This window comes from Castor canadensis, chromosome 6 (genome assembly GCF_047511655.1).
Source record: "Castor canadensis chromosome 6, mCasCan1.hap1v2, whole genome shotgun sequence".
NCBI lineage: Eukaryota > Metazoa > Chordata > Mammalia > Rodentia > Castoridae > Castor > Castor canadensis.
Genome location: NC_133391.1, coordinates 30602065 through 30623221, shown reverse-complemented (window position 1 = coordinate 30623221; position 21157 = coordinate 30602065). Strand labels below are relative to the sequence as shown.

General features: G+C 38.1%; 2 protein-coding genes across 2 annotated transcripts; one reads left to right on the top strand and one right to left on the bottom strand.

The window, feature by feature from the left end:
• The first annotated feature begins 310 nt into the window (after positions 1 to 310).
• Smim10l1 (small integral membrane protein 10 like 1) lies at positions 311 to 3633 on the top strand. Its single transcript, XM_020151921.2, has one exon. It carries the CDS (start codon positions 487 to 489, stop codon positions 691 to 693), a length of 207 nt encoding a protein of 68 aa, XP_020007510.1. The 5' UTR covers positions 311 to 486; the 3' UTR covers positions 694 to 3633.
• Positions 3634 to 17170: 13537 nt separating this feature from the next.
• Positions 17171 to 20002, bottom strand: Tas2r42 (taste 2 receptor member 42; the record flags this gene model as incomplete). Its single annotated transcript, XM_020151926.2, is given in 7 exon segments — positions 17171 to 17320; positions 19131 to 19252; positions 19255 to 19399; positions 19401 to 19456; positions 19459 to 19549; positions 19552 to 19708; positions 19710 to 20002. Coding segments are annotated over 7 exon segments (1014 nt in total), but the record flags the coding sequence as incomplete, so codon positions are not given.
• Positions 20003 to 21157: the final 1155 nt, after the last annotated feature.

The window sequence follows — 21157 nt, the reverse complement described above, 5'->3', positions numbered from 1 at the left end:
TATGGTGTATGATGAATAGAGACTTTGTGCCTGTACTGGCTTCCCTAGGGAGGCCATGCTGCCCTAATATCAAAGTTAACCTTATAAAATCAAAAGGGTAAGAGCTCAGACCGCACAGCGGAGGAACCCGAGTTTTAACCCATCTTTGGTCCTTACAAAGCGTGTGCCTTTGGGAAAAATCACATCATCTGACTCGGCTTTCACCTCTGAAAGAGGAAGCAGCGCGTTACGTAACACCTCCAGCTGATGATCAGGCACTGGCGGAGCTCAAACGGCGAAACCCCCGCAGCAGCCGCAGACAGGAAGGGGCGGAGCCACGCCGCCGCCCGCCGCCCGCGCGGTAGGGGAGGAGCGGCGGAGGCGCGGCGGAGGCGCAGGTGCGAGCGGGCGGCCGCTCTGCCCCGGGTTTCTCAGGTCCCGGCCGTGGCTCCGGAGTCTGCAGCGACCCTCGGCTCCAGCTGCTGAGTGGACGCTGACAGCAAGCCTATGGCTCCTGCAGCGGCGCCGCCCTCCATGGCCGTCAGGGCCGCGAGCTCGGCAGCGGTGACCTCTTCGTACGGGGTCTTTTGCAAGGGGCTCTCCCGCACTCTGCTCGCCTTCTTCGAGCTGGCCTGGCAGCTGCGCATGAACTTTCCGTACTTCTACGTCGCAGGCTCGGTGATCCTCAACATCCGCTTGCAGGTACACATTTAGAACCATGACTGAACTGCCGGCCTCCTCGCTCCAGCATGATGGCCGACTCCCAGGGGACCTTGCGGTCTCGCGGAGTCGCGGGTGACTACCCTGCAGTCTCGCGAGAGAAGACGGCTCTGCGCCTGCGCACTGCGTTCCGGGACGTTTTTCCCTGATGGTGATGCGAAGTCTCAGATCCTGCAGGGATTAGAAAGAGGGAAGACATGCTCATGAAACGCAGAACTTAAGATCCATGAAGATATTTAAGAAGTTGTGAATCCTTAAACCCCAGGCCAATTTTAGGATATGACAAAAGGGACAGGATGCATTATTTTTTTTTAAGTATTTTTTTTTCAGAAAAAAATTGAATGTAACAAACTCACTGTTAGTTAAGAAATCAGCAAACTTCCGGACTGTTGGATTGGATTGCAGGCAAGACATTGAAGAGGCCGATGGTGTTCAGGATGTGATGTGAAAGGAATGTGTTTCTTCAAGAAGAAACATTGAAACTTTTGGCTAAAACAAAACTGTACAGGAAAACATCCAGCAAATACTATACATGAAAAGGTGCAGAATTTTGAACAAAATGGTGGGAATGGGAGAAAATGGAGTAGTATTTCATTGTTCCTGTGTGGAGCACGTGTGTTAAGACCTTGCAGCCAAAGAAAAGGAAATCCAGTCATAGCACCAAGCGTGGCTATTCCGTGAATAACATTTAACTCATCATCGTGCAAATGCTGTGTATGGTTTTCATCTTTTAAGGGAACACTTAATTATGTAAAGTGTGAATGTTACCAACCTTGATGTAAAATTACAATTGACAAATGGGAGTATTGAAGGAGGAAGGGAGGGAAAGGTAAATGGAATGGTTATGGTGTCCTTATAAAGTAGGAAGCTGAGATTTACAATCCGTTGTGAAGAGGAAAGGACATTTGGTACTTACGAGATAGCCATAAAATTTCTAAAATAATAGTGTAACTTAAAAGAGAGAGGATGAGGAAATAACAGCATGAAGTCAACAGGAAATGGCTAAAAATGTAGGATTCAGGTGTAATATCTGTAAAAGAAAAATAGGACCTAGTGTATGTGAATATATCCCAGAGATTTTTCAGAGTCGGAAATAATAATTGCAGATTTTTCAAAAGTACGAAAACAAAACTGAGGTAATCATAAACCCTAAGAAAAATAAAAAGGTCAAAAACTAAACTGCATATCTCAAGTGTAAATAATACTGGTCATATAGTCACTCATAAATTATGTAAATACTGAATAATGGTTTAACAAGAAATGATTATATAACATTGGGAAAATGGAGATTTATGTATAATAGTCAAAAGTCAGTTAAGATCTAATATAGAAGGCTGGAGTGTAACTCAGTGTAGAGCACACAGCCCTGGATTTGATCTTCAGTACTGCAAAACAAAGATCTAATACAGAAAAGGCAGTGTAAATATATCATTCATTCAACAAAAAGTAAATTTAAAAAAACTACAACCAGAAACAGCTAAGAGTTAAAGGGGACCATCTCTAGCAAAAGGAAATCTGGGTGGGTAGAAAAAAAGCAAAGGTTTGCTGTTTTTCACTATCCGTATAGCAGTAACATTTGATTCTTTTTATCTATGTATCTACTCTTCTTTGATTGAAAACTAAGTAACGTTCATTTTTTAAAGTTCCCCAGATAATTTATATGTACATCACTGGTTAAGAGCTACTACAATAACATGGAATTCAGATTATTAGGATACATACTCTAGTTTTGTGGCCTTTGATGAATCCATCAGTCTTCCTACACCTCAATTTCCTCAACTGTTAAACTTGGGTAAAAAATGCCAACCTGAAAGATTAGTCTGAGAATTAGAAATAAAACTACCTTCTTGATATATTCACAGTAATATAGCACAGTATCACATTATGTAAAACAATATATGGAAAACCTTTGCTAGAGGAAGTTTTTAGTCCTAAAAGAGACAAACAGAGTACCAACCTTGGGGTATGGGAACGAATGCGCGCCTCTAGGATTATTCTAGTTGAGATTTTTCAACAGAATAGAGCTATTGTTACCCAAGATAAAGATTTAAACTAGTTGCAATGTTACAGATTCTACTTACTGTGTCCAATAAATAATTCTCTATGATTTTAAAATAAAATGACCTGCCCCCCTTCAGCACCATGTCTGGCTTAGGGTAATTGTTCTTCCTATACTCTTTATTCCTGTCTCCAGCCACATTGTATGAAGCATATGCTCTTCTGTCTGCCTTCTCTGACCCTCTTCCTTCAGATACTCCACCTATTCTAAGGCTAAGCTTAAATGGCACCTTTTACAGTAATTTTTCGCAGATTCACCTGACCAGATTGGAGCTTGCTTTAAATCAGTCTAGCAACTCTAACATTTCCGTATGCTGCCCTATTTTTCCCTAATTGTACAATGATTATCTGGTTTTGTTTCTGCTTTATATATTCAAGAAAGACTTCTCAATCAGAGTGCAGGAGCCAAAATATTTTAGTCTAAAATATCAAAAATGTACATAAGTTGATGAAATGGTAATACTAAAAGGACTTAAAATGTTAGGCATAACTATTTCCTAGAGGCACTAATGTCTCAGTTGTAATAAAAAAAAGAAAAGGTCTGCTTTCATTCTGAAATGGTGACACAGAGTGAGCCCTTCACTTTTAGTGGCTACATGATATGTAATTCCTTCAGCTTTTTTTCTGATATCAGCTGTTTGTTACACTGAAGAAATTATAATGCTTTATAGCAGATGAAATATGTCCTCCACTAGATCAAAAGTTCTAGAAGGAAACCATGTATTCTATCCAATTTTACACCCTGCAGTATCAGTAGGGATTAAATGTATGATTGGCAATTTATCCTTAATTCTTCACAATTGTTCTTAAACCTTGATGTGTGTTTTTCTTCCCATGTGATGCAATTTAGTAAAGTTTCACAGAAAGAAAATGAGATTTTTACCTTAACTACACTTTTATTTCTAATTCGCAAGTAGTTGTGTTTCAGGTATCATGCATGAGGCCAAGGATTTGCTTGTCTCCTGCTCTATCTCCAAGTGTAGAACACTGATGCAAAGTAGAAAATGGATATTGTTAAAGAGATAAATAAATGTCAACTTGGTTGGTTATTCTATACGTGGCCCTCAGTGAAGAAAGCACCAATATGCTGCTGCTAATCCAGGTTTTCCATTTTATTGCCCATAAATTGAGTGTTTATGGGACATCATGAATTTTGAATGATCCGAATGGTCCAGAGAGCCCTCAAGCATGACACTGCCAAGGTGGAGTGTTTATTATCAATAAAGAAAAACTTGCTTAAGTAGTATAACTGATAAATTCTGAGGAATGGTAACTGTGTTGTAGTTTAACTCTGAAAGGGAAAAAGTAAACATAACAACATAACCTAAGGGATAGAGAACATTTTGGGTTTTTTGGCAGTACTGGGGTTTGAACTCAGGGCTTTGTGCTTGCTAGGAAGGTGCTCTACTGCTTGAGCCATAGTCCCATCTCTTTTATCATCCTGTTTACAACTCCTATGTACCTGGGATGACAAGCATGTGCCAGCACACTCAGCTTTTAGTGGTTGAGATAGAGTCTTAAGAACTTACTGTCCAGGCTGGCCTCAAACTATGAATCTACCAGTCTCTGCCTCCAGAGTAGTTCAGATTCCAGGCATGAGCTATAATGCCTGGGGGAAATTCTTTAATTCAAGGTATAGCTATGTGTAATTACTTAAAGAACACGTCATCAGTGTCAACATTGTCAAATTTTATTGTTTTTGATACCAGAAATTATGAAAAGTTATTTCAGTACATTGTCTTCATAATTCTCACGTGAACCCTGTGAGGAGATCATTTTTGTTATCATATCTCAGGTAAGGCAAAGAGGGGTCACAGAGGTTAACTTCCCAAGATCATGGTAACCAACCAAACCAGCATTGAATCTCTAGTTATCCCTAAAGATATATTTTATAAGGGAGTTCCATTTCTTTAAATATGCAGATAATTACAAGTAATCCTGTTTCTTAAATTTTCAAAGAGAAGTATTACCTGAAGGAATAGTTCATGATTTTTTTTTATAACTCTAAGGACTTTCTGTACTAGGACATTCAATGTGATTTGGTATGTAAACTCAAGTACTTTATATTTTCTGCTGTTTAAAATCTATTGGCCTATTTTAATGGAGCCTAGGGAGCAAAGGGTGAGAAGAGAAAGAATATTTTCTTAAAACAAAGGAAATGTTTTCCTTCCCTCCACAGAACAGAGATCAGGCAATCTTGAATTTTGATCCATGTCCTGCTGCCCTGAGGAGCCCTAACTAAATTTCCTGTTACAAAATCTCACAGTTTGATTTCAATGGAGGAGTTTTGAGTAAAGCATCAACAGTATGGTTAGATAAAAAAAATTAACGTAGAAGGTAACAAACACAGGAAATTAATGTGAGTCAACTCCCTGTATAGCTATCCTTATCTCAACCAGCAAAAACACTTGTTCCTTCCTATTACTGCTTATACTCTCTCTTCAACAAAATTAGAGATAAGGGCAAAATAGTTTCTGCCGGGTATTGAGGGGGTGGGGGGGGAGAGGGAACGGGCGGGGGCAGGGGGGAGAAATGACCCAAGCCTTGTATGCACATATGAATAATAAGACAATTTAAAAAAATTTTTAAAAGCTGATCACCAGTGATTCACACCTGTAATCCTAGCTACTTGGGAGACTGAGACAGAGAGAATCATGGTTTGAGGGCTCAGGGAAATAGTTTGCAAGACCCATTTCCAAAATAACCAGAGCAAAATGGACTGGAGGTGTGGCTTCAAGCAGTAAAGGGCCTGCTTTGCAAGTGTGAGTCCCTGAGTTCAAACTCCAGTCCCACCAAAAACAGAAAATGAAAAAAATGAGGCCTACACATAGAGGCAGAAAGGAATAGGAATAAAAGTTGAGGATTATAGGAGCAAAGGAGAGGGAAAGAAAGGTTTTATTTCCAAAAACGCTGGGCATGAAAAGTTGTCTAAAGACTAGATTTAGGAGGTTCCAAGCAAGGGAAGCATAAAAAAGGACCCATGCGATAACTGCTAGAATTCCCAATAACTGGGTTGGATTCAAGCACATCATTATGTTACTTGGAGTAGCATGAGTGTGGTGAAGTTTCTTGAATTGGAAAAAAAAAAAAACTTGTTACCCAAATATTTATGTACCCCAAATTTATATACTGAAATCTTTGGTTTTAGGAAATGAGGCCTTAGGTCATGAAAAGCCTTAATTAGTGAGGTTAGTGCCCTTTTAAAGAATCCAGAGCTGATGCAGTGGTGCATACTGGAATCCCAGCTGCTTGAGAGGCTGTGGTTCTAGGGCAGCCGAGGCAAAAAGTTAGTGAGACACCATCTCAACAAGCTGGGCATGGTGATGCACACCTGTCATCCCAGCTATATGGGAGGCACAAGTAGGAGGGTTATGGTCTGAGGCCTCCCCCTTGCAAAAAGTGCAAGACCCTATCTGAAAAAATAATAAAAGCAAAAGAGGGCTGGAGGGATGGCTCAAATGGTAGAGTGTCTGCCTAGCAAGCATGAGACCCTGAGTGCAAACCCCAGTATAGCCAAAAAAAAAGACTTCCCATACCTCCTCTGTTACGTGAGGTTGCAGTGAAAAGACATCCATCTCTGAACAAGGAAGTGGACCCCCTCCAGACACTGACTTTGCCAATGCCTTTATCTTCCTAGCCTCTGGGTCTAAGAGAAGAATTTCTGGCTTTTTAAAGACATTCAATTAATATTTTGTTCAAGGTTATTGCTCAACAAGACTGCTACCAGACCAGGCCATGATTCCTTTCAAACCTAAGTAAGCTTCTCTCTACCCCACTCCACAGTGGAGAACACTCTCAGCAGTGTTCTTGAGACAAATGGGAGGCCAAAAATGCATTCCAATTGCTTATTACAAATGAAGAAACTATGGAATTCTTACCAACATAGTTCAGAACATCTGGAGGGTACCCTGCTAGTTTCTGTCCTCATTAGGTATCTGCAGTGAGCATTTGAAAAGTTTGACCATCTCTATGCATTTCAACACAAAATATGTAGATTTCTTTCACAATAAGACAGTTGGATGAATTAATAAGTAATAAAGAGGAATGGAAATGGTCTTTCATACTTTAGGGAAGGAAATTGGGTGTAACTTTTCATCACTCAAAATGAGGAGAGTCATCACAAAAGCAATGATGGAATATTGTAGTGATTCTCTCTTATGTTAAAATCAATGGTCCAGGAATAGAGACTGTGTCCAGCAGATAAAGAACAGAAAAAGAAAATATTCAAAGTGAAAAAGATCTTTTTTTCAAGAGGGCATTTTAGCTTTTTAATGGACAAAATGAAAAACAAATGTTTTATCTCCAGTTGAAGTCAAAGAGAAATACAATTAAAGGAAACTAAAACTCAGAAGTCAGGTTTTATCTATTTGAAAGGGAAATTAAATTATTTCTAAAACCATCCCACTTACACATAAGGAATAGGGGGTCCAATGTGCAAGATCAGATAGGGGTTTTGTCTTCTGTGAAGCTGCATATGTATATTGGTGTTCCCCAAAATGGCTAAATTTAAAATTGTTACCTGAGGTTTCCTCAACAAAATAAGACCATCACCACCACCCCCAAAAAGTCTAACTTTTTTCTGAACTGATCAAACCAACCACCTGACCAATTCTTTAAATGAAAGTGTACTCTTGGCTTCCCAGCTCAGGCATAAGTCCTACACACAGCATGAACCAGTGAGTGTTATGGCTGAAGAGATGTGGAAGCATGGGTTCTGCAGATGGCCCCTTGTTCTGTACTTCCATTTAGGAGGTCCCTAGCTCAAAGGACATGAGATTAATGAAGAGCAGCAGAAGCCCACCTGAACCATCAAAGATTCAATAGACTATAACTTATTCTGAAATATGCATTGATCCATGCATATATCCACTAGAATATTTCATTTCAGAAAATTTCAAATTAACATGACTTGAATGGTTTACAATATCTTCTCAACTTAAATTCCAAGCCTAACGTAGGAGTGGAATCCTGTTTGGACAACTCATTAAAACTCAATGGTGTAAGCTGGGCACTGATGGCTCACACCTGTAATCCTGGCTACTCAGGAGGCAGAGATCAGAAGGATCATGATTTAAAGCCAACCTGGGCAAATAGTTTGCAAGACCCTAGCTCGAAAATACCATTCACCAGAAAGGGCTGGTGGAGTGGCTCAAGGTGAAGACCCTGAGTTCAAACCCCAATACTGTAAAAAAATTAAAAAATAAAAATAAACCTCAATAGTGCAACCAAACTACAAGCTAAAACAAGAAGCTCGTGACCTACAAGCTAAAACAAGAAGCTCGTGATTACAAGTTTGCTTTAGGGGGAAGTGACCAGCAAGAAATCAATGACAATTAGGTATTTTCCAAATATTTGGTCCCAGGATAAGATTTAATTCTCTTCAGGTTATATGACACTAGTTGGATAGTCATAATTTTCTTGGATCCAGACTTGGGTTTCCAACCCAGGCTGTTATTATGGAAAGTGGTGATTCAGAGCTTAATCTCAAAACTCCATTTTAATGAGGAGAATGCAATATATTCCTACTCACTGTACCAGCCTATGACCCAGGCTTCATCTTTTAAAAGTAATTTTCTTGCTTCCACTACTGAAAATAAGGCCCTGCTCCTTCTTGCTCCATCTCTTCAAGGTTAGTGCATGAGACAGAAGGACTTCATTCTAATGGGATGCTTGTAGCTAAGTCCCACTTGCAAGACAAGGACTGTGTGTGGTTATTTAAATGTTTTATCTTGGTCATTAAATGAAAGTTTAGTAATACTGAACTATAAGTCCAAAAGTTGAAACTAAATATTCTTAGTATCTTCTGATAAGTACAAAGCAATCTTAAACTTTCTTACTGAAAAGCATACATTATAAATGAAATTTTCCTCATATGATTTTTGCCTTTTCTATCAGAAGGCAATCCCAAGGATAACCATTAGAAAATGTCTTATAAAGGGTCTAGCATGATGAATGGGAGGAGGGTATTTTATAAAAGAAAAGAGGTTGATTTGGGCTTGCAGTTATGGGGACCCAAGAGCATGACCCTGGCATCTACTCAGCATCCATTGAGGAAGGAATCAATGGAAGGAATCACATGGTGAAAGGGGAAGCAACAGTGTCAAGTGGTTGGGTGCAGAAAGGCAGGTGTGTGTGAGAAGCAAGGGGAGGTGCTCCCTGTACAACTGTACTCTCAAGCAGTCCACAAGAACTCACTCACTCTGATGAGAAAAACATTAGCACCTCCTGAAGATGCTGTATCAGTCAGCTTTCCATCACTGTAACAAAATTTGTGATACATATTATCTATGAAATAAAGAGGGGTTAATTTTGGCTCACAGTTCTAGAGGTTCAAATCCATGATCAAATGGTTCCATTTGTTGGGGCATCTTGTGATGCTGGCACAGGTAAATGAATGGAACTGGAGAACATCATTCTGAGTGACATTAGCCTGGCCCAAAAGACCAAAAGTCATATGTTCTCCCTCTTGTGTGGACATTAGATCAAGGGCAAACACAACAAGGGGATTGGACTTTGATCACATGATAAAGCAAGAGCACACAATGGAGGTGTGAGGATAGGTAAGACACCTACAAAACTAGATAGCATTTGTTGCCCTCAATGCAGAGAAACTAATGCAGATACTTTAAAGTGACAGAGGCCAATAGGAGAAGGGGACCAGGAACTAGAGAAAAGTTTAGTTCAAGAAGAATTAATTTAGAAGGTAACACACAAGCACAGGAAAGCAATGCAAGTCAACTCCCTGTATAGCTATCCTTATCTCAACTAGCAAAAAGCCTTGGTCCTTCCTATTATTGCTTATACTCTCTCTTCAACAAAATTAGAGATAAGGGCAAAATAGTTTCTGCCTGGTAATGAGGGGGTGGTGGGGAGAGGGAGGGAATAGGGGTAAGGAAGGGGGTAGGGGGAAGGGGGAGAAATGACCCAAACATTGTGTGCACGTATAAATAACAGAAAAAAAAAACACCAACAACAACAGGTGTTGGAGAGGATGTGGGGAAAAAGGAACCCTTGTACCCTGCTGGTAAGAATGCAAACTAATGCAACCACTCTGAGGAAAAACTTGGAGGTTTCTTTAAAATCTGAACATAGATCTGCCATATGATCCAGGAATCCCACTCCTGGGGATATAACCAAAGGAATGCAACACTGGTTACTCCATAGGCATCTGCACACCCATGTTTATTGCAGCACTATTCACAATAGCCAAGTTATGGAAACAGCCAAGATGCCCCACTACTGACAAATGGATTAAGAAAATGTGGTATCTATACACAATGAAATTTTACTCAGCATGAAGAAGAATGAAATGTTATCATTCACAAGTAAATGGATGGAACTGGAGAACATCATTCTGAGTGAGGTTAGTCAGGCTCAGAAGACCAAAAATCATATGTTCTCCCTCATATGCAGACTTTAGATCTAGGGCAAATACAGTAATGTTGTAGGACTTGGGTCACATGCTAAGGGGCAAGCACAAACGGGAGGTATGGGGATAGGTAGGAAACCCAAAACATGAAAGAGTTTGATGTCCCCAATGCAGAACTAATACAGAAACCTTAAAGCAACAGAATTCAATATGGGAAGGGGATCAGGAACTAGTGGAAAGTTCAGGTAGAGATGAATCAACTTGGGATGTAACATATTTGTACATGAAAGCAATGCTAGGCATCTCTCTGTATAGCTATCCTTAACTAGCAAAAATGCTTTGTCCTTCTTTTTATTGCTTATACTTTCTCTTCAACAAAATTAGAGATAAGGGCAGAACAGGTTCTTCGTGGAAGCGAGGGGGGTTGTGGGGGGAGAGGGAAGAGGTGGGAGGCAGAGGGGAGGAATGGCCCAAACAATGTATGCACATGTGAGTAAATGAATAAAAAAATTTAAAAATGAAAAAAAAAAGTATATGTTAGGAGCAAGCAAATGATTATGCCTTAATCCAAGAGCAGAAAGAGAGGAAAAGACTGAGTTCCTTTGAGGACATGCTTTCAATGACATAGGGACTTCTTAGTGGATGGCACCTCCTAATGGTTCTACCACCTCCCAACAGTGGGAAGTGGAACCACACCTTTCACACATGAGCTTTTAGGCACATTCAAGACCCAAACTATAGCAAGCCCCATCTCCCAACACTGCTACATTGGTAACCAAATTTTAATTTCAGTTTTAGCCAGGACAAACTACATCCAAACTATAGCAGGCGGTATGACAAAAGTACAGCTACAGGACTGGAGATGTGATTCAGGTGGTAGACCACCTGCACTGCAGGTGTGAAGCCCTGAGTTCAAACCCCAATACAAATTTAAAAAAATATATATAAGTATATGTCATTTCACAACAGGGACACTTTCTGAGGAATGTTGCTTATGTGATTTCATCATTGTACAAACATCACAGCATGCACTTACACTTGCCTAGATGGTAAAACCTAAACACCAAAGTTCAAACCTGTACAGCATGTGGCTATACTGACTACTATAGGCAAGTGCGATAGAAGGGAAACTGTTTGTGTATCTAAATGTAGAAAAGGTACAGTAAGACAACTGACATAAAACTTTAAAAAAATGTCATGCCCACGTAGGACACTTAGCATGAGTGGAGCTTGCAAGACTGTGAGTTGCTTTGAGTGAGTCAGTGACTGACGGGGAGTGAGTGGAAGGCCTGGGACACTGCTAGGCACTCCTGTAGCTTTATAAACTCTGTAGACTTAGGCCATACTAAATTTATATTAAAATATTTTTTCCTAATACTTGAAGCTATAGGCATAGGCAACAACTTACTGAATAGGGTTCCAATTGCTCAGGAAATAAGAGCAAGAATTAGCAAATGGGACTACATCAAATTAAAAAGCTTCTGTACATCAAAGGAAACAATTACTAGAATGAAGAGACAGCCCACAGAATGGGACTTAAATCCTTGCAAGCTATTCTCCAAGCAAAAGATTAATATCCAGAATATACAAAGAACTCAAAAAATCACATACCAAAAGAATGAATAACCCAATTATTTAAATGAGCAAAGTATTCCAATTAGTAAGTGGGCAAATGACTTGAACAGACAAGTATCAAAAGAAACACGTTGGGATGTGAATACATAAAGAAATGTTCAACACCCTTAGCCATGAAGGAAATGCAAATCCAAACAACACTGAGATTCCATCTCACGCCAGTCAGAATGGCTGTCACCAAAAAAACAAACTGCTGGCAAGGACACAGAGAAAAACAAACACTTCCTTTGGTGGGAACGTAAATTATTGCAGCCACTATGGAAATTAATAAGGACGTTCCTCAAGAAACTAAAAGTAGAGCTTCCATATGATCTTGCTATACCACTCTTGAACATATACACAAAGGAACATACAATAAAGATCCCTGCACATCCATGTTTACAACGGTCGTATTTAAAATAGTGAAGCTACGAAATCAGCTTAGGTGCCCAACAACCAATGAATGGATAAAGAAAATGTGTTACATTTACATCATGGAGTATTATTCAAACATTCAGACATAAAGAAGAATGAAATTATGTCACTTGCAGGAAAATAGGAGCAACTGGAGATCTTCATGTTGAGTGAGATAAGCAAAGCTCAGAAAGACAAATACATGTGGAAACCAGACATAATATGTAGTAATATGACATGATTGTAAAAGGGAGATTGGGAGGGCAATCAGTCAGAGGGGAAAGGAGAGGATGACAGCAGGTGAATATGATCAAAGTATATTATATATATGTATGTATGGAAATAGCATAATGAAACACCCAATACTATTTAAAGCAGGGATAGGAAAGAAGGGTTAAGAAAGAGAAATAGAGGGGGTGAATTTGATCAAGGTACATTATATGTATGTATGAAAATATCACAATCAAACCTCTTGTATAATTACACTGATTTTAAAAAAAGAGAGAGAGAAGAAAAAGAAAAAAACCAGGCTCCAGTGACTTACACCTGTAATCCTACCTACTGGGGAAGCAGAATTCAGGAGGATCACAGTTCAAAGCCAGCCTGGAGAAAATATTTCATGAAACCCTATCTCAAAATTACCCAACACAAAAAGGGGCTGGTGGAGTGGCTCAAGTGATAGAGTACTTGCCTAGCAAGTGTGAGGTCCTGAGTTCAAATCCCAGTACCACAAAAAGAGAAAAGGTGTTTTTCTTTCTTCAATAATAAATTAAGCTTAGCTTCCTATAACTTTTTACTTTATACATTTTTTCATTTTTAACACTTTTCACTCTTGAAATAACATTTAAACATAAACACATTGTATAGCTGTATGAAAGTATTTCCCTTTTTATGTCCTCAATGTATAATCTGTTTCTATTTTAATTTTTTTTTACTTTTTACACTTTCTTATTAAAAACTAAGACAAACTCCCACATAAGCCTACGCTTATGCAGAGTCAGGATCATCAGTATGAGTCAAACAGAATCATTCAAAGATGGATGAACCCATCCCCCAACACCCAAAGTATGAAACTTCCTATTGTCCTTATCAGAAAGGTATTTCCAATTCCAGGTGACATTTCTGTAGAAAGACAATACTGTGTTTCACTAATAATTTTGCTGCATTTCACTTTTGTATTGAAAATGCTCAAAGTAATTCAGAACATTCTAGTTGATGCTATCTCACTTATCTTCACAAAAGCCCTTTCTGTTTTCTTACAGTGATTCCAGCCATAGGCCTGAAATATGTGCAAAGAAATCCAGTCTCATAGATTTTAATGAAAACTTTAATATTTCTTTCAGTCAGCTACTGATTTCCAAACTGAACAATAAAAGTGTCCACTCATCATTGGCACTGACAGCAATCTTCCTCTATGAGGACATCGGGAAAGACAAGGTAACATATGCAAACATGCAAGTGTGAACATATTCGTTTACACTGGTTTGTGCTTTCCTCCTCACCAGAAACTCAATGCCATTGGGATTCAAGTATCTTAATTTTAGTAAAAGTCTCTAAAAATAATCTACAACGTATGCATTATTTATTAGTTCCATAACATAAAAAACCCACCATGTTTTAGATTCTATTATAGAAGAAGTAAGTGTAATGAAAAACGCAATATCTTGGTGTTCAAGATAGTAGAACAAGCAACATTAAATAGATTATTTCTTTTGAATGATAAAAGTTTGATCAAAATGCACAATTATAAAATTAACTATGGGCAATAGTTAATTCTTGTTTCATAAGGATAGTGACAATTGATGTTTTTGGAAGTTCTTGAAGAAGTAGAAAAAAGTGAAAATTTTATAAAATAATGAAAAGCATATACAAAGGTAAAAAAACTCACACCTCTATCTAAGCTATTTTTCTGAATTTTTGAACTTGGCTCCCAGTAAGTTTTTAGTTGTTAGATTCTAAATAACCTATTATCAGCTGGAAAAAAATAAGAAGAAAAATAAAGTGAAAAAACAGCAAAAAAAAAGGTAGGGTAGTGAATGGGAAGAGAGTCTCCTCTCCATTAATTCTTACTTTGGTAAAATTCTCTGTCACAAAAATTCACCATAAAACATATCTTATTTTATATTATTATTTATCCTTGTCATTTTGTAACCATAATACAATAGTTTTCAACTTTGACTGCACATTACAACTAACTTCAAAGCTTTAAAAATACATATTAGCTGAGAGTGGTGGTACTTGCCTGCAATCCCAACCATTAGGGAGACAGAAATAGGAGGATCATGGGTTCAACAAAGCCAATCTGGGCTACCTAGCAAGACTATATATGCCTGTGAGCCACCCCAAAGATTCTGATTTAATTGATAAGAGGTACAGTGTTGGCATTCTGAAAGTTCCTTGATGTGTGCCTTACAGCTCCCCCCAACCCCGGCTAGGGAATCTTTCTACATATAAACTGCAATTCTATAAATACCCTCTATGGACAAGATAGTATTTTGCTCACTGGTGCTGTGACAATGTCTTCCCCATTCCACCAATTTTAACTGATTGGCAAATAACTTTAGCCCCAGTTATCTTGACAGCCACCTCCATGATGGAAGGGACTTCTTGGTTATTGCTCATTGATCTAGTTCCAATTCATAGGCTAGGAAGGGCCTGGCAAATAGTAGGTCTTAACCAATTGTTAAATGAATGTGTGTAACTTAGGTGGTTATTCTACAGGGGACACAGAAAAAAAAGTGACTATGACTTGACTATGAAACTAATGTTAGAGCAAGAAAGAAAAGTAACTCCTAGAAAGTAGAGAAAATTTACAACTTAAGTATAAACTAATGAATCATTTCTGTCCTAATCCTGGGAAAAAATAACAGCTCTATAATCCTTCTGGCTCAATTCAGAAGCCAGACAAAACGTGCAGGTCTTTCATCAAGGATGTGGGGACCCTTGTATTTTTCTACATGACAAAGAGCTACTTCTAGTCCATGCAGTTGGACAGAGGTACAAAACTCTAGATTTCATGGCATGAAAAGCAAGATGCCCTGGAAATCACTGACATCTCGAAACTGCTCTGAAAGTAGGATAAAGGCCACCTGAGAAAAAACACTCCAATGGTAGGCATGGTTTTCTAGTAACCAAAAAAGAAAGAAAAAGATAGCCAATCAAGAGATACTTATTAAGGAACATTTGAATTCACAGTTACACTGATGATGAAACTGAAAATGAAGGATGCAAAAAACAAGCATAAAAATCACTTCTGTCATATACTAACAAGTGGAATTCGAAGACCAAGCAATAGTCATAATGTTTTAAACCTGCATAACTACAGATCTTTTTCATCTCTTGCATTGAACTGCCTTTATACACTTTATTTTTCAATGGTTGAGTTATAAATGATGAAGAAAGTGTTTATATTGTCACAAAATATTTGGGCAGACAACACTTGATTAATGTTTATGGTATAGTGCCAAACCAAAAGAGTCTAAACTCATAATTATAGTTGAAATCAGAAAATTTATAAATATTGATTTCATGATTTAGCATTTCCCCCAAGGAATACTGAGAAAGTATATTCAGAAATCCACTTTGGCCAAATTCAAGCAAAACACTGACCTCCCATGTGGAGTGATACTAATGTAATAAAGAATTTTGGCTTCTGAGAATGTAAATAAAGACTCTTGAAGATCTTATCTGCTATTTTTTAACTTGAATTATACAATCTTCTTAAATGATGCTTGTCCCTCCTCCTGTCTGTAACATATCCAGTGAAATAACTCACCAGAACTTTGTATCTGCTCTTTCTATGGTTCTCCCTTCCCTGGGTCACATATTTAGGACTCCCAATAGTCTCAGAGTAGCCAACAGCAGTATTCCTGTACCTGTGACACTCTCTATGTCCTGTCAATAGCAAGATTTTCCATATATTTGTAAGAAAGAAATAGCCTCCTGATTCTTGTTGAACTATAACTTGGAGCTAGCACCATCTCCTTTGATGATCACATATGTAAAGCAGTGGCTTTGGGGGGCTTTTTGGTTAGTGTCTTTTTTAACTAAACTTTAACCCAATAAGCACTCAGCTGGGGCCAGGGTCACAGCTCAAAGAGACAGAGATTTCATCTTCCATACTTGGAGATTTGCTCAGGTTAACCACTGCCATTCATGAGCAGTCCTCTCATGTTCACTGGAGATTTTTATTTCACCTACCATACCCCTTTCATTTTCAAAACTGAGGGATGCAGCTGTTCCTCAAAATCCTCAAAGGGAAACATCCCCACTGGCTCCAACTCATGACAAATTTAAGACTGGGCCAGTCTAACTTCTCACCAGTCCTCATATTTGGCAGGCGTTAGAGTCTGGGCTCAAAACAGGTTATTAGGCATTTCCTTAGTCTCCCCAGGCTGCATCTGTGTTGGGTTTTTATTTTGTTTTGTGTTGTTTGGAGGGGTTGGCTCATTATGTTCCTTAAATGCAGCTAACAAACTCAGATCAAATTGTTCTTATGAAGATTAGTCTTAGAGTCCTGAATAGGACATGGCTCACTCCAGACATGTCTTCCAGTGTCTGGAATGAGAATTTGGAGATGACTGTGTGATGTTACAAACACCCCTTTGAGCATAAGCCTGGATCAGAGGAGATAGCTTCTAATCAAGGTTGCGGTAGGAGAAGCTACCTAGTAAGAAATAGCAGATGAGGAAATAGGTATGCCCTATTCTTAAGAGATCAGAATAGATACGAGTATGTATTTGATGTATGCACTCAGAAAGGCTCAAGAAAGTATGCCTTAGGATCCGATTATTGTTTATCAGATGCCTTCAGAACTAAGCCTCAGATCTGAGACAAGATGATTTAGAGGTTATTGCTTTCTCTCCTGACAATAACCTACCTAGATGAATGGAAACAAACAATTATTTCACCCAGATATTTTAAATTAATGTTTATTTGACAGGTAAGAAGTCAGTCAACAAGAATCAGTGATAATTATCCTCTTTCCCCAACTCTTGATCCCAGGGTGGGTTATAATCATGTCAGTCTTTCTTCTCCGAGAGGCATGGGCCTGCCAACACAAGTGTTGCTAGTGGCTCTTCTTACATGTGGCATGGCTGCTGGTGAGCCCCCCAGAAAGGCCTCGTTATCAGGACAATGGGGATGCAGGGCTTCATATAGCTGGCCCTTTAAATATGCACAGTCCATCAATTACAATAACCCTAGCCTATTATCTGAGCCTCTTTTACTAGTCCTTTTCTGTTCTTCTGTTGCAAAGACTAGATCCCTATTCCTTATAGCTCCTCTTCATATGTTTGCCAAGTTTGTCAAAGGCAAGATAATTACAATTATAATCTGTCATAAAATCCTTAGTGCCCAAAATAACATAGATAACACTTTATTTTGTAAAACACAAATTACTAAGTAAAACAGATGTTGTATTAGCAGTAAAACCATTTTTAACCTCATTCTTCTTATTGATATATGAAAGAACCACATAGCTCAGATGTACTTACAGTTCAGGTTTATATATATGGGTGAGAAAATGTTAATTCTAACATCATTCCCAGACCCAAGACACAGCCATAGAGCGGTGCCTTAATTTATAACACCATCAGATTTAACCTTTATGCACATACCAGCATTTAATTGCAACTTTTTGTTTCTTTAACACAATATCAACAGTAAAGTCCATAGCTAAAGAATTCCATTATATATGCATGTATAGCGTCCATATAATGTTATAATTCCTGCTATCATATTGAAATTTTCATAGTAAATTTCTCCATCCTAGCCTTACACATAATTTATAGTCACTGTGTAGAAACTTAGATTATGGCAGTCAGCTCTATGTACACACATGCACATCCTGAATTTACAGCAAACTTGGTGTTCTACCATAATCTTTGCTTTCTGTGCCTTCCCTCTTGACCTTGTGTCTATTTGTTTTTCTAAGAGGTTTAGTGATCAGAATGCATGCACAAACATAAACATGATCATTCTCAAAATGTCAACATCATCTTTTAAAATGTAATAGCAAACGGAACATGATTCTGAGTTAAGGAACAATTCTGTTTATTTTTAGTTCTGCCATATAACATGGTAGAATCATTGATTTCTGTCACTGTGAAAATACATCTTGCAGGTACTAGAATTTAGCGAACTTAGGAAGTGCCTGGGAACTTCAAAACTGATTATGATTTGGAGGTTCAAATTAAGGTGGCCCAAACATGCATACATGTGTGAGTAAATGAAAAATGATAAAATGAAAGAAAAAATAAACTTCAGAAAAAAATTGTTTTAATTTTGTGCTTTATTATCAACAAGACCTCAAATAATAAAGATATACTGCCTTTTTTTTCCTTTTAAAAGATTAGAAATTTAAGCTATGGAGTTTTGTTTTACCCACTATCACATTCGTTTTTCAACTAAATTTTCTATCACTATTTTATCCATCTTTTTCCTATTTCATTTTATAATTCATTTTGGTATCTAAAGAATTACAATTATATCTGTTTTGCCCACAAAATTAAATAATTTATATTCTCTTTGAAATAATATTTGAGACTTTAAACTATTGGTTGTCAATGCTCTAAATAGAAAATTATATGCCCTATTTGCTAATTATTATCAAAATCAGCCTAGACAGAGAAAAGTTCAACAATACTTAAAGGAACCCATAAAAGAAAAAGCAGCAGCAGTGACCCTCAAACGCTCCTCATGTGTTCTCTTAGAAAAGATTCTGCAAAGTCTTACCTGACAAGATTTGTTCTTTTCAGGTAGCTTTTAAGATGCCATAGTATGCCAGGTGGTAATCCTAACCACTTCAGAGGCTAAAGTCTTAGAAGCTAGCTAGTTGTCAAGACCCCATCTCCAAAACAGACTGAACATATGGCTCAAGCTGTAGATCATCTGCTTTTCAAACACAAAGCCCTGAGTTTAAACCTTAGTCTCGCCAAAATAATAATAATAATAAATTTTTTAAAAGAAACAATACCCTCAAGGCTGTCTGTCACAACTTGCTGTTTCCCAGAATAAGAATAGATGAATGACCTGAGGGGAAGATATTTAATACTAACATAACAAACTTAATGAACTTGTTCTTCTGAAGCATAAAATCATCCAGTGTGCCATTTGGATGAAAAAATAGTGAATTATGAAGAGAAGTAAGAAAGACAACTTCATTAAGGAGCTTGGGTCCCCAGAGTCTGGGGAGCTGAGTTCCCGATTGCCGGTATGTCTCACCAAGGACAGAAATAAAAAAAAACAATGAGGCCAGTGACAGAACAAAGTGGATCAAATCAGTCAAGCTAAAAAGAGTTAGGCTTTTAGCATCAAGAGTTTACTTTCATCAGAATATTAAGTCAGATTGCTTTGATCTATCACAGATATTCAACTAGCTATTAGCCAATGTTTCTAGCAGTAAGAAAATCAAAAGTCAGTGGGAACAAAGAAATAGTAAGAAGTACGAGAAACATTCTATCCTCTCTCCACTTCAGTCAGAGGAAAAGGAAACAGAAGTGGGCTATCTGGAGGAAGTAGAAAATGCTGAGACAAGTGACAAGCCAGGTCACAGTAATCAGTCACTCACCAAAGTCCATCACTAGATTTTATTGTTTACAAGTGTCATAGAAATATGGAGACAGTTTCTGCTACACTTGAATCAACCAATACCACCAACAGACATCTGATTCTAGAGGCAGCCAAGCAGGTGAGGATGAAGTCACCTAAGGAGATCTTTGGAGTTTTGATCAATTCAGAACAATTTTTCAGTTCAAAGAACACATTCTTCAGCATTCCGATTATGAATTCTGCTATTTCTAGTATCAGATACATTTTATTCAATCCAAGAACAATTCCATAGAGGAAAAAATTCAGAATTTATGGCCCAAACAATGTATGCACATATGAATAAATGAGAAAAAAGAAAAAAAAACTTTGTCTTATTGATCAACTCACAACCAAACATTTGCATTTATTTCTGATACTTATCTTTATTGCTTTTTTTTTTTGTAGTTTCAGTCTCAATCAGAGCCTCCTCCTGTTGAACATAGTCTCATATGTTTAAGGAAATCCTTTTCTTTGTTTTTACTGTAATCCCAATCTTAATCCAGAAAGATCAGCTAAGGAATCCAGTCTCACATACCTTCATGCGAACATTCCTATTTCTTTTAGAGAACTACTAAATTCTAACCAAACAGTTCTGTGTCCATTTACCACTGACATTTTCAATGGTAAACTTGAGAACAATAACTTTGGCCAGATTTATGTCTAGAGATGGAGAGAAATTCACGACTATGAAAAGCATATAAGAGGAAGAAGAATCAATATGCTTAATGGCAGATTTGGGGGCAAGGAAAAGGAAAACATGTCGACAATGACATTGCTTCTCCTTTTGTACCTAGACTGATAGCATTCTTCCCAGTGAGGGAAGCACCAGACACAGCAGGTTTAAAGGCCAAAGGGTAGAAAAAAGGAAAAATATTAGATGACAGGCTCTGTTTTGAACATTTTGGAGTGTCTATAATTCATCCAAGTGGAAAGTTGTGGGAGACACTTAGGTATTTGTGACCCTTTTGCTCAGAAAAAGAATTTGGACAACAAGCAGAATTTGGGACTCATCAGCACATACTTGATTCCATTAAGGATGGAACCAAGGACCCTGGGGAACATCAAGAAGCAATCAGGTGGAAGAGGGACACCAAGAAAGTAGGGTTTCAAGGCAACCAAGCTCAAGAAATGAAGGAATGTAAAGGAAAACAATCAATACTTCATGACATCAGGGGACGGTCACTGACAAACCCAACTGCAGACTAAGAGGTCCTTACTTAATTTAGCAATTGAACTGAATACAAGGCAGACTACCACAGATTAAAGAGTTAGTGATATCTCAATAATGAAGCATTAGAAAGCCAGTTAATGTAATCCAACAGATTAATGGAAAGTCAGGTGCTTAGTGGCTTACATCTGTAATCCTAGCTTACTTGGGAGACTGAGATCTGGAAGATCAAGATTCCAGGCCAG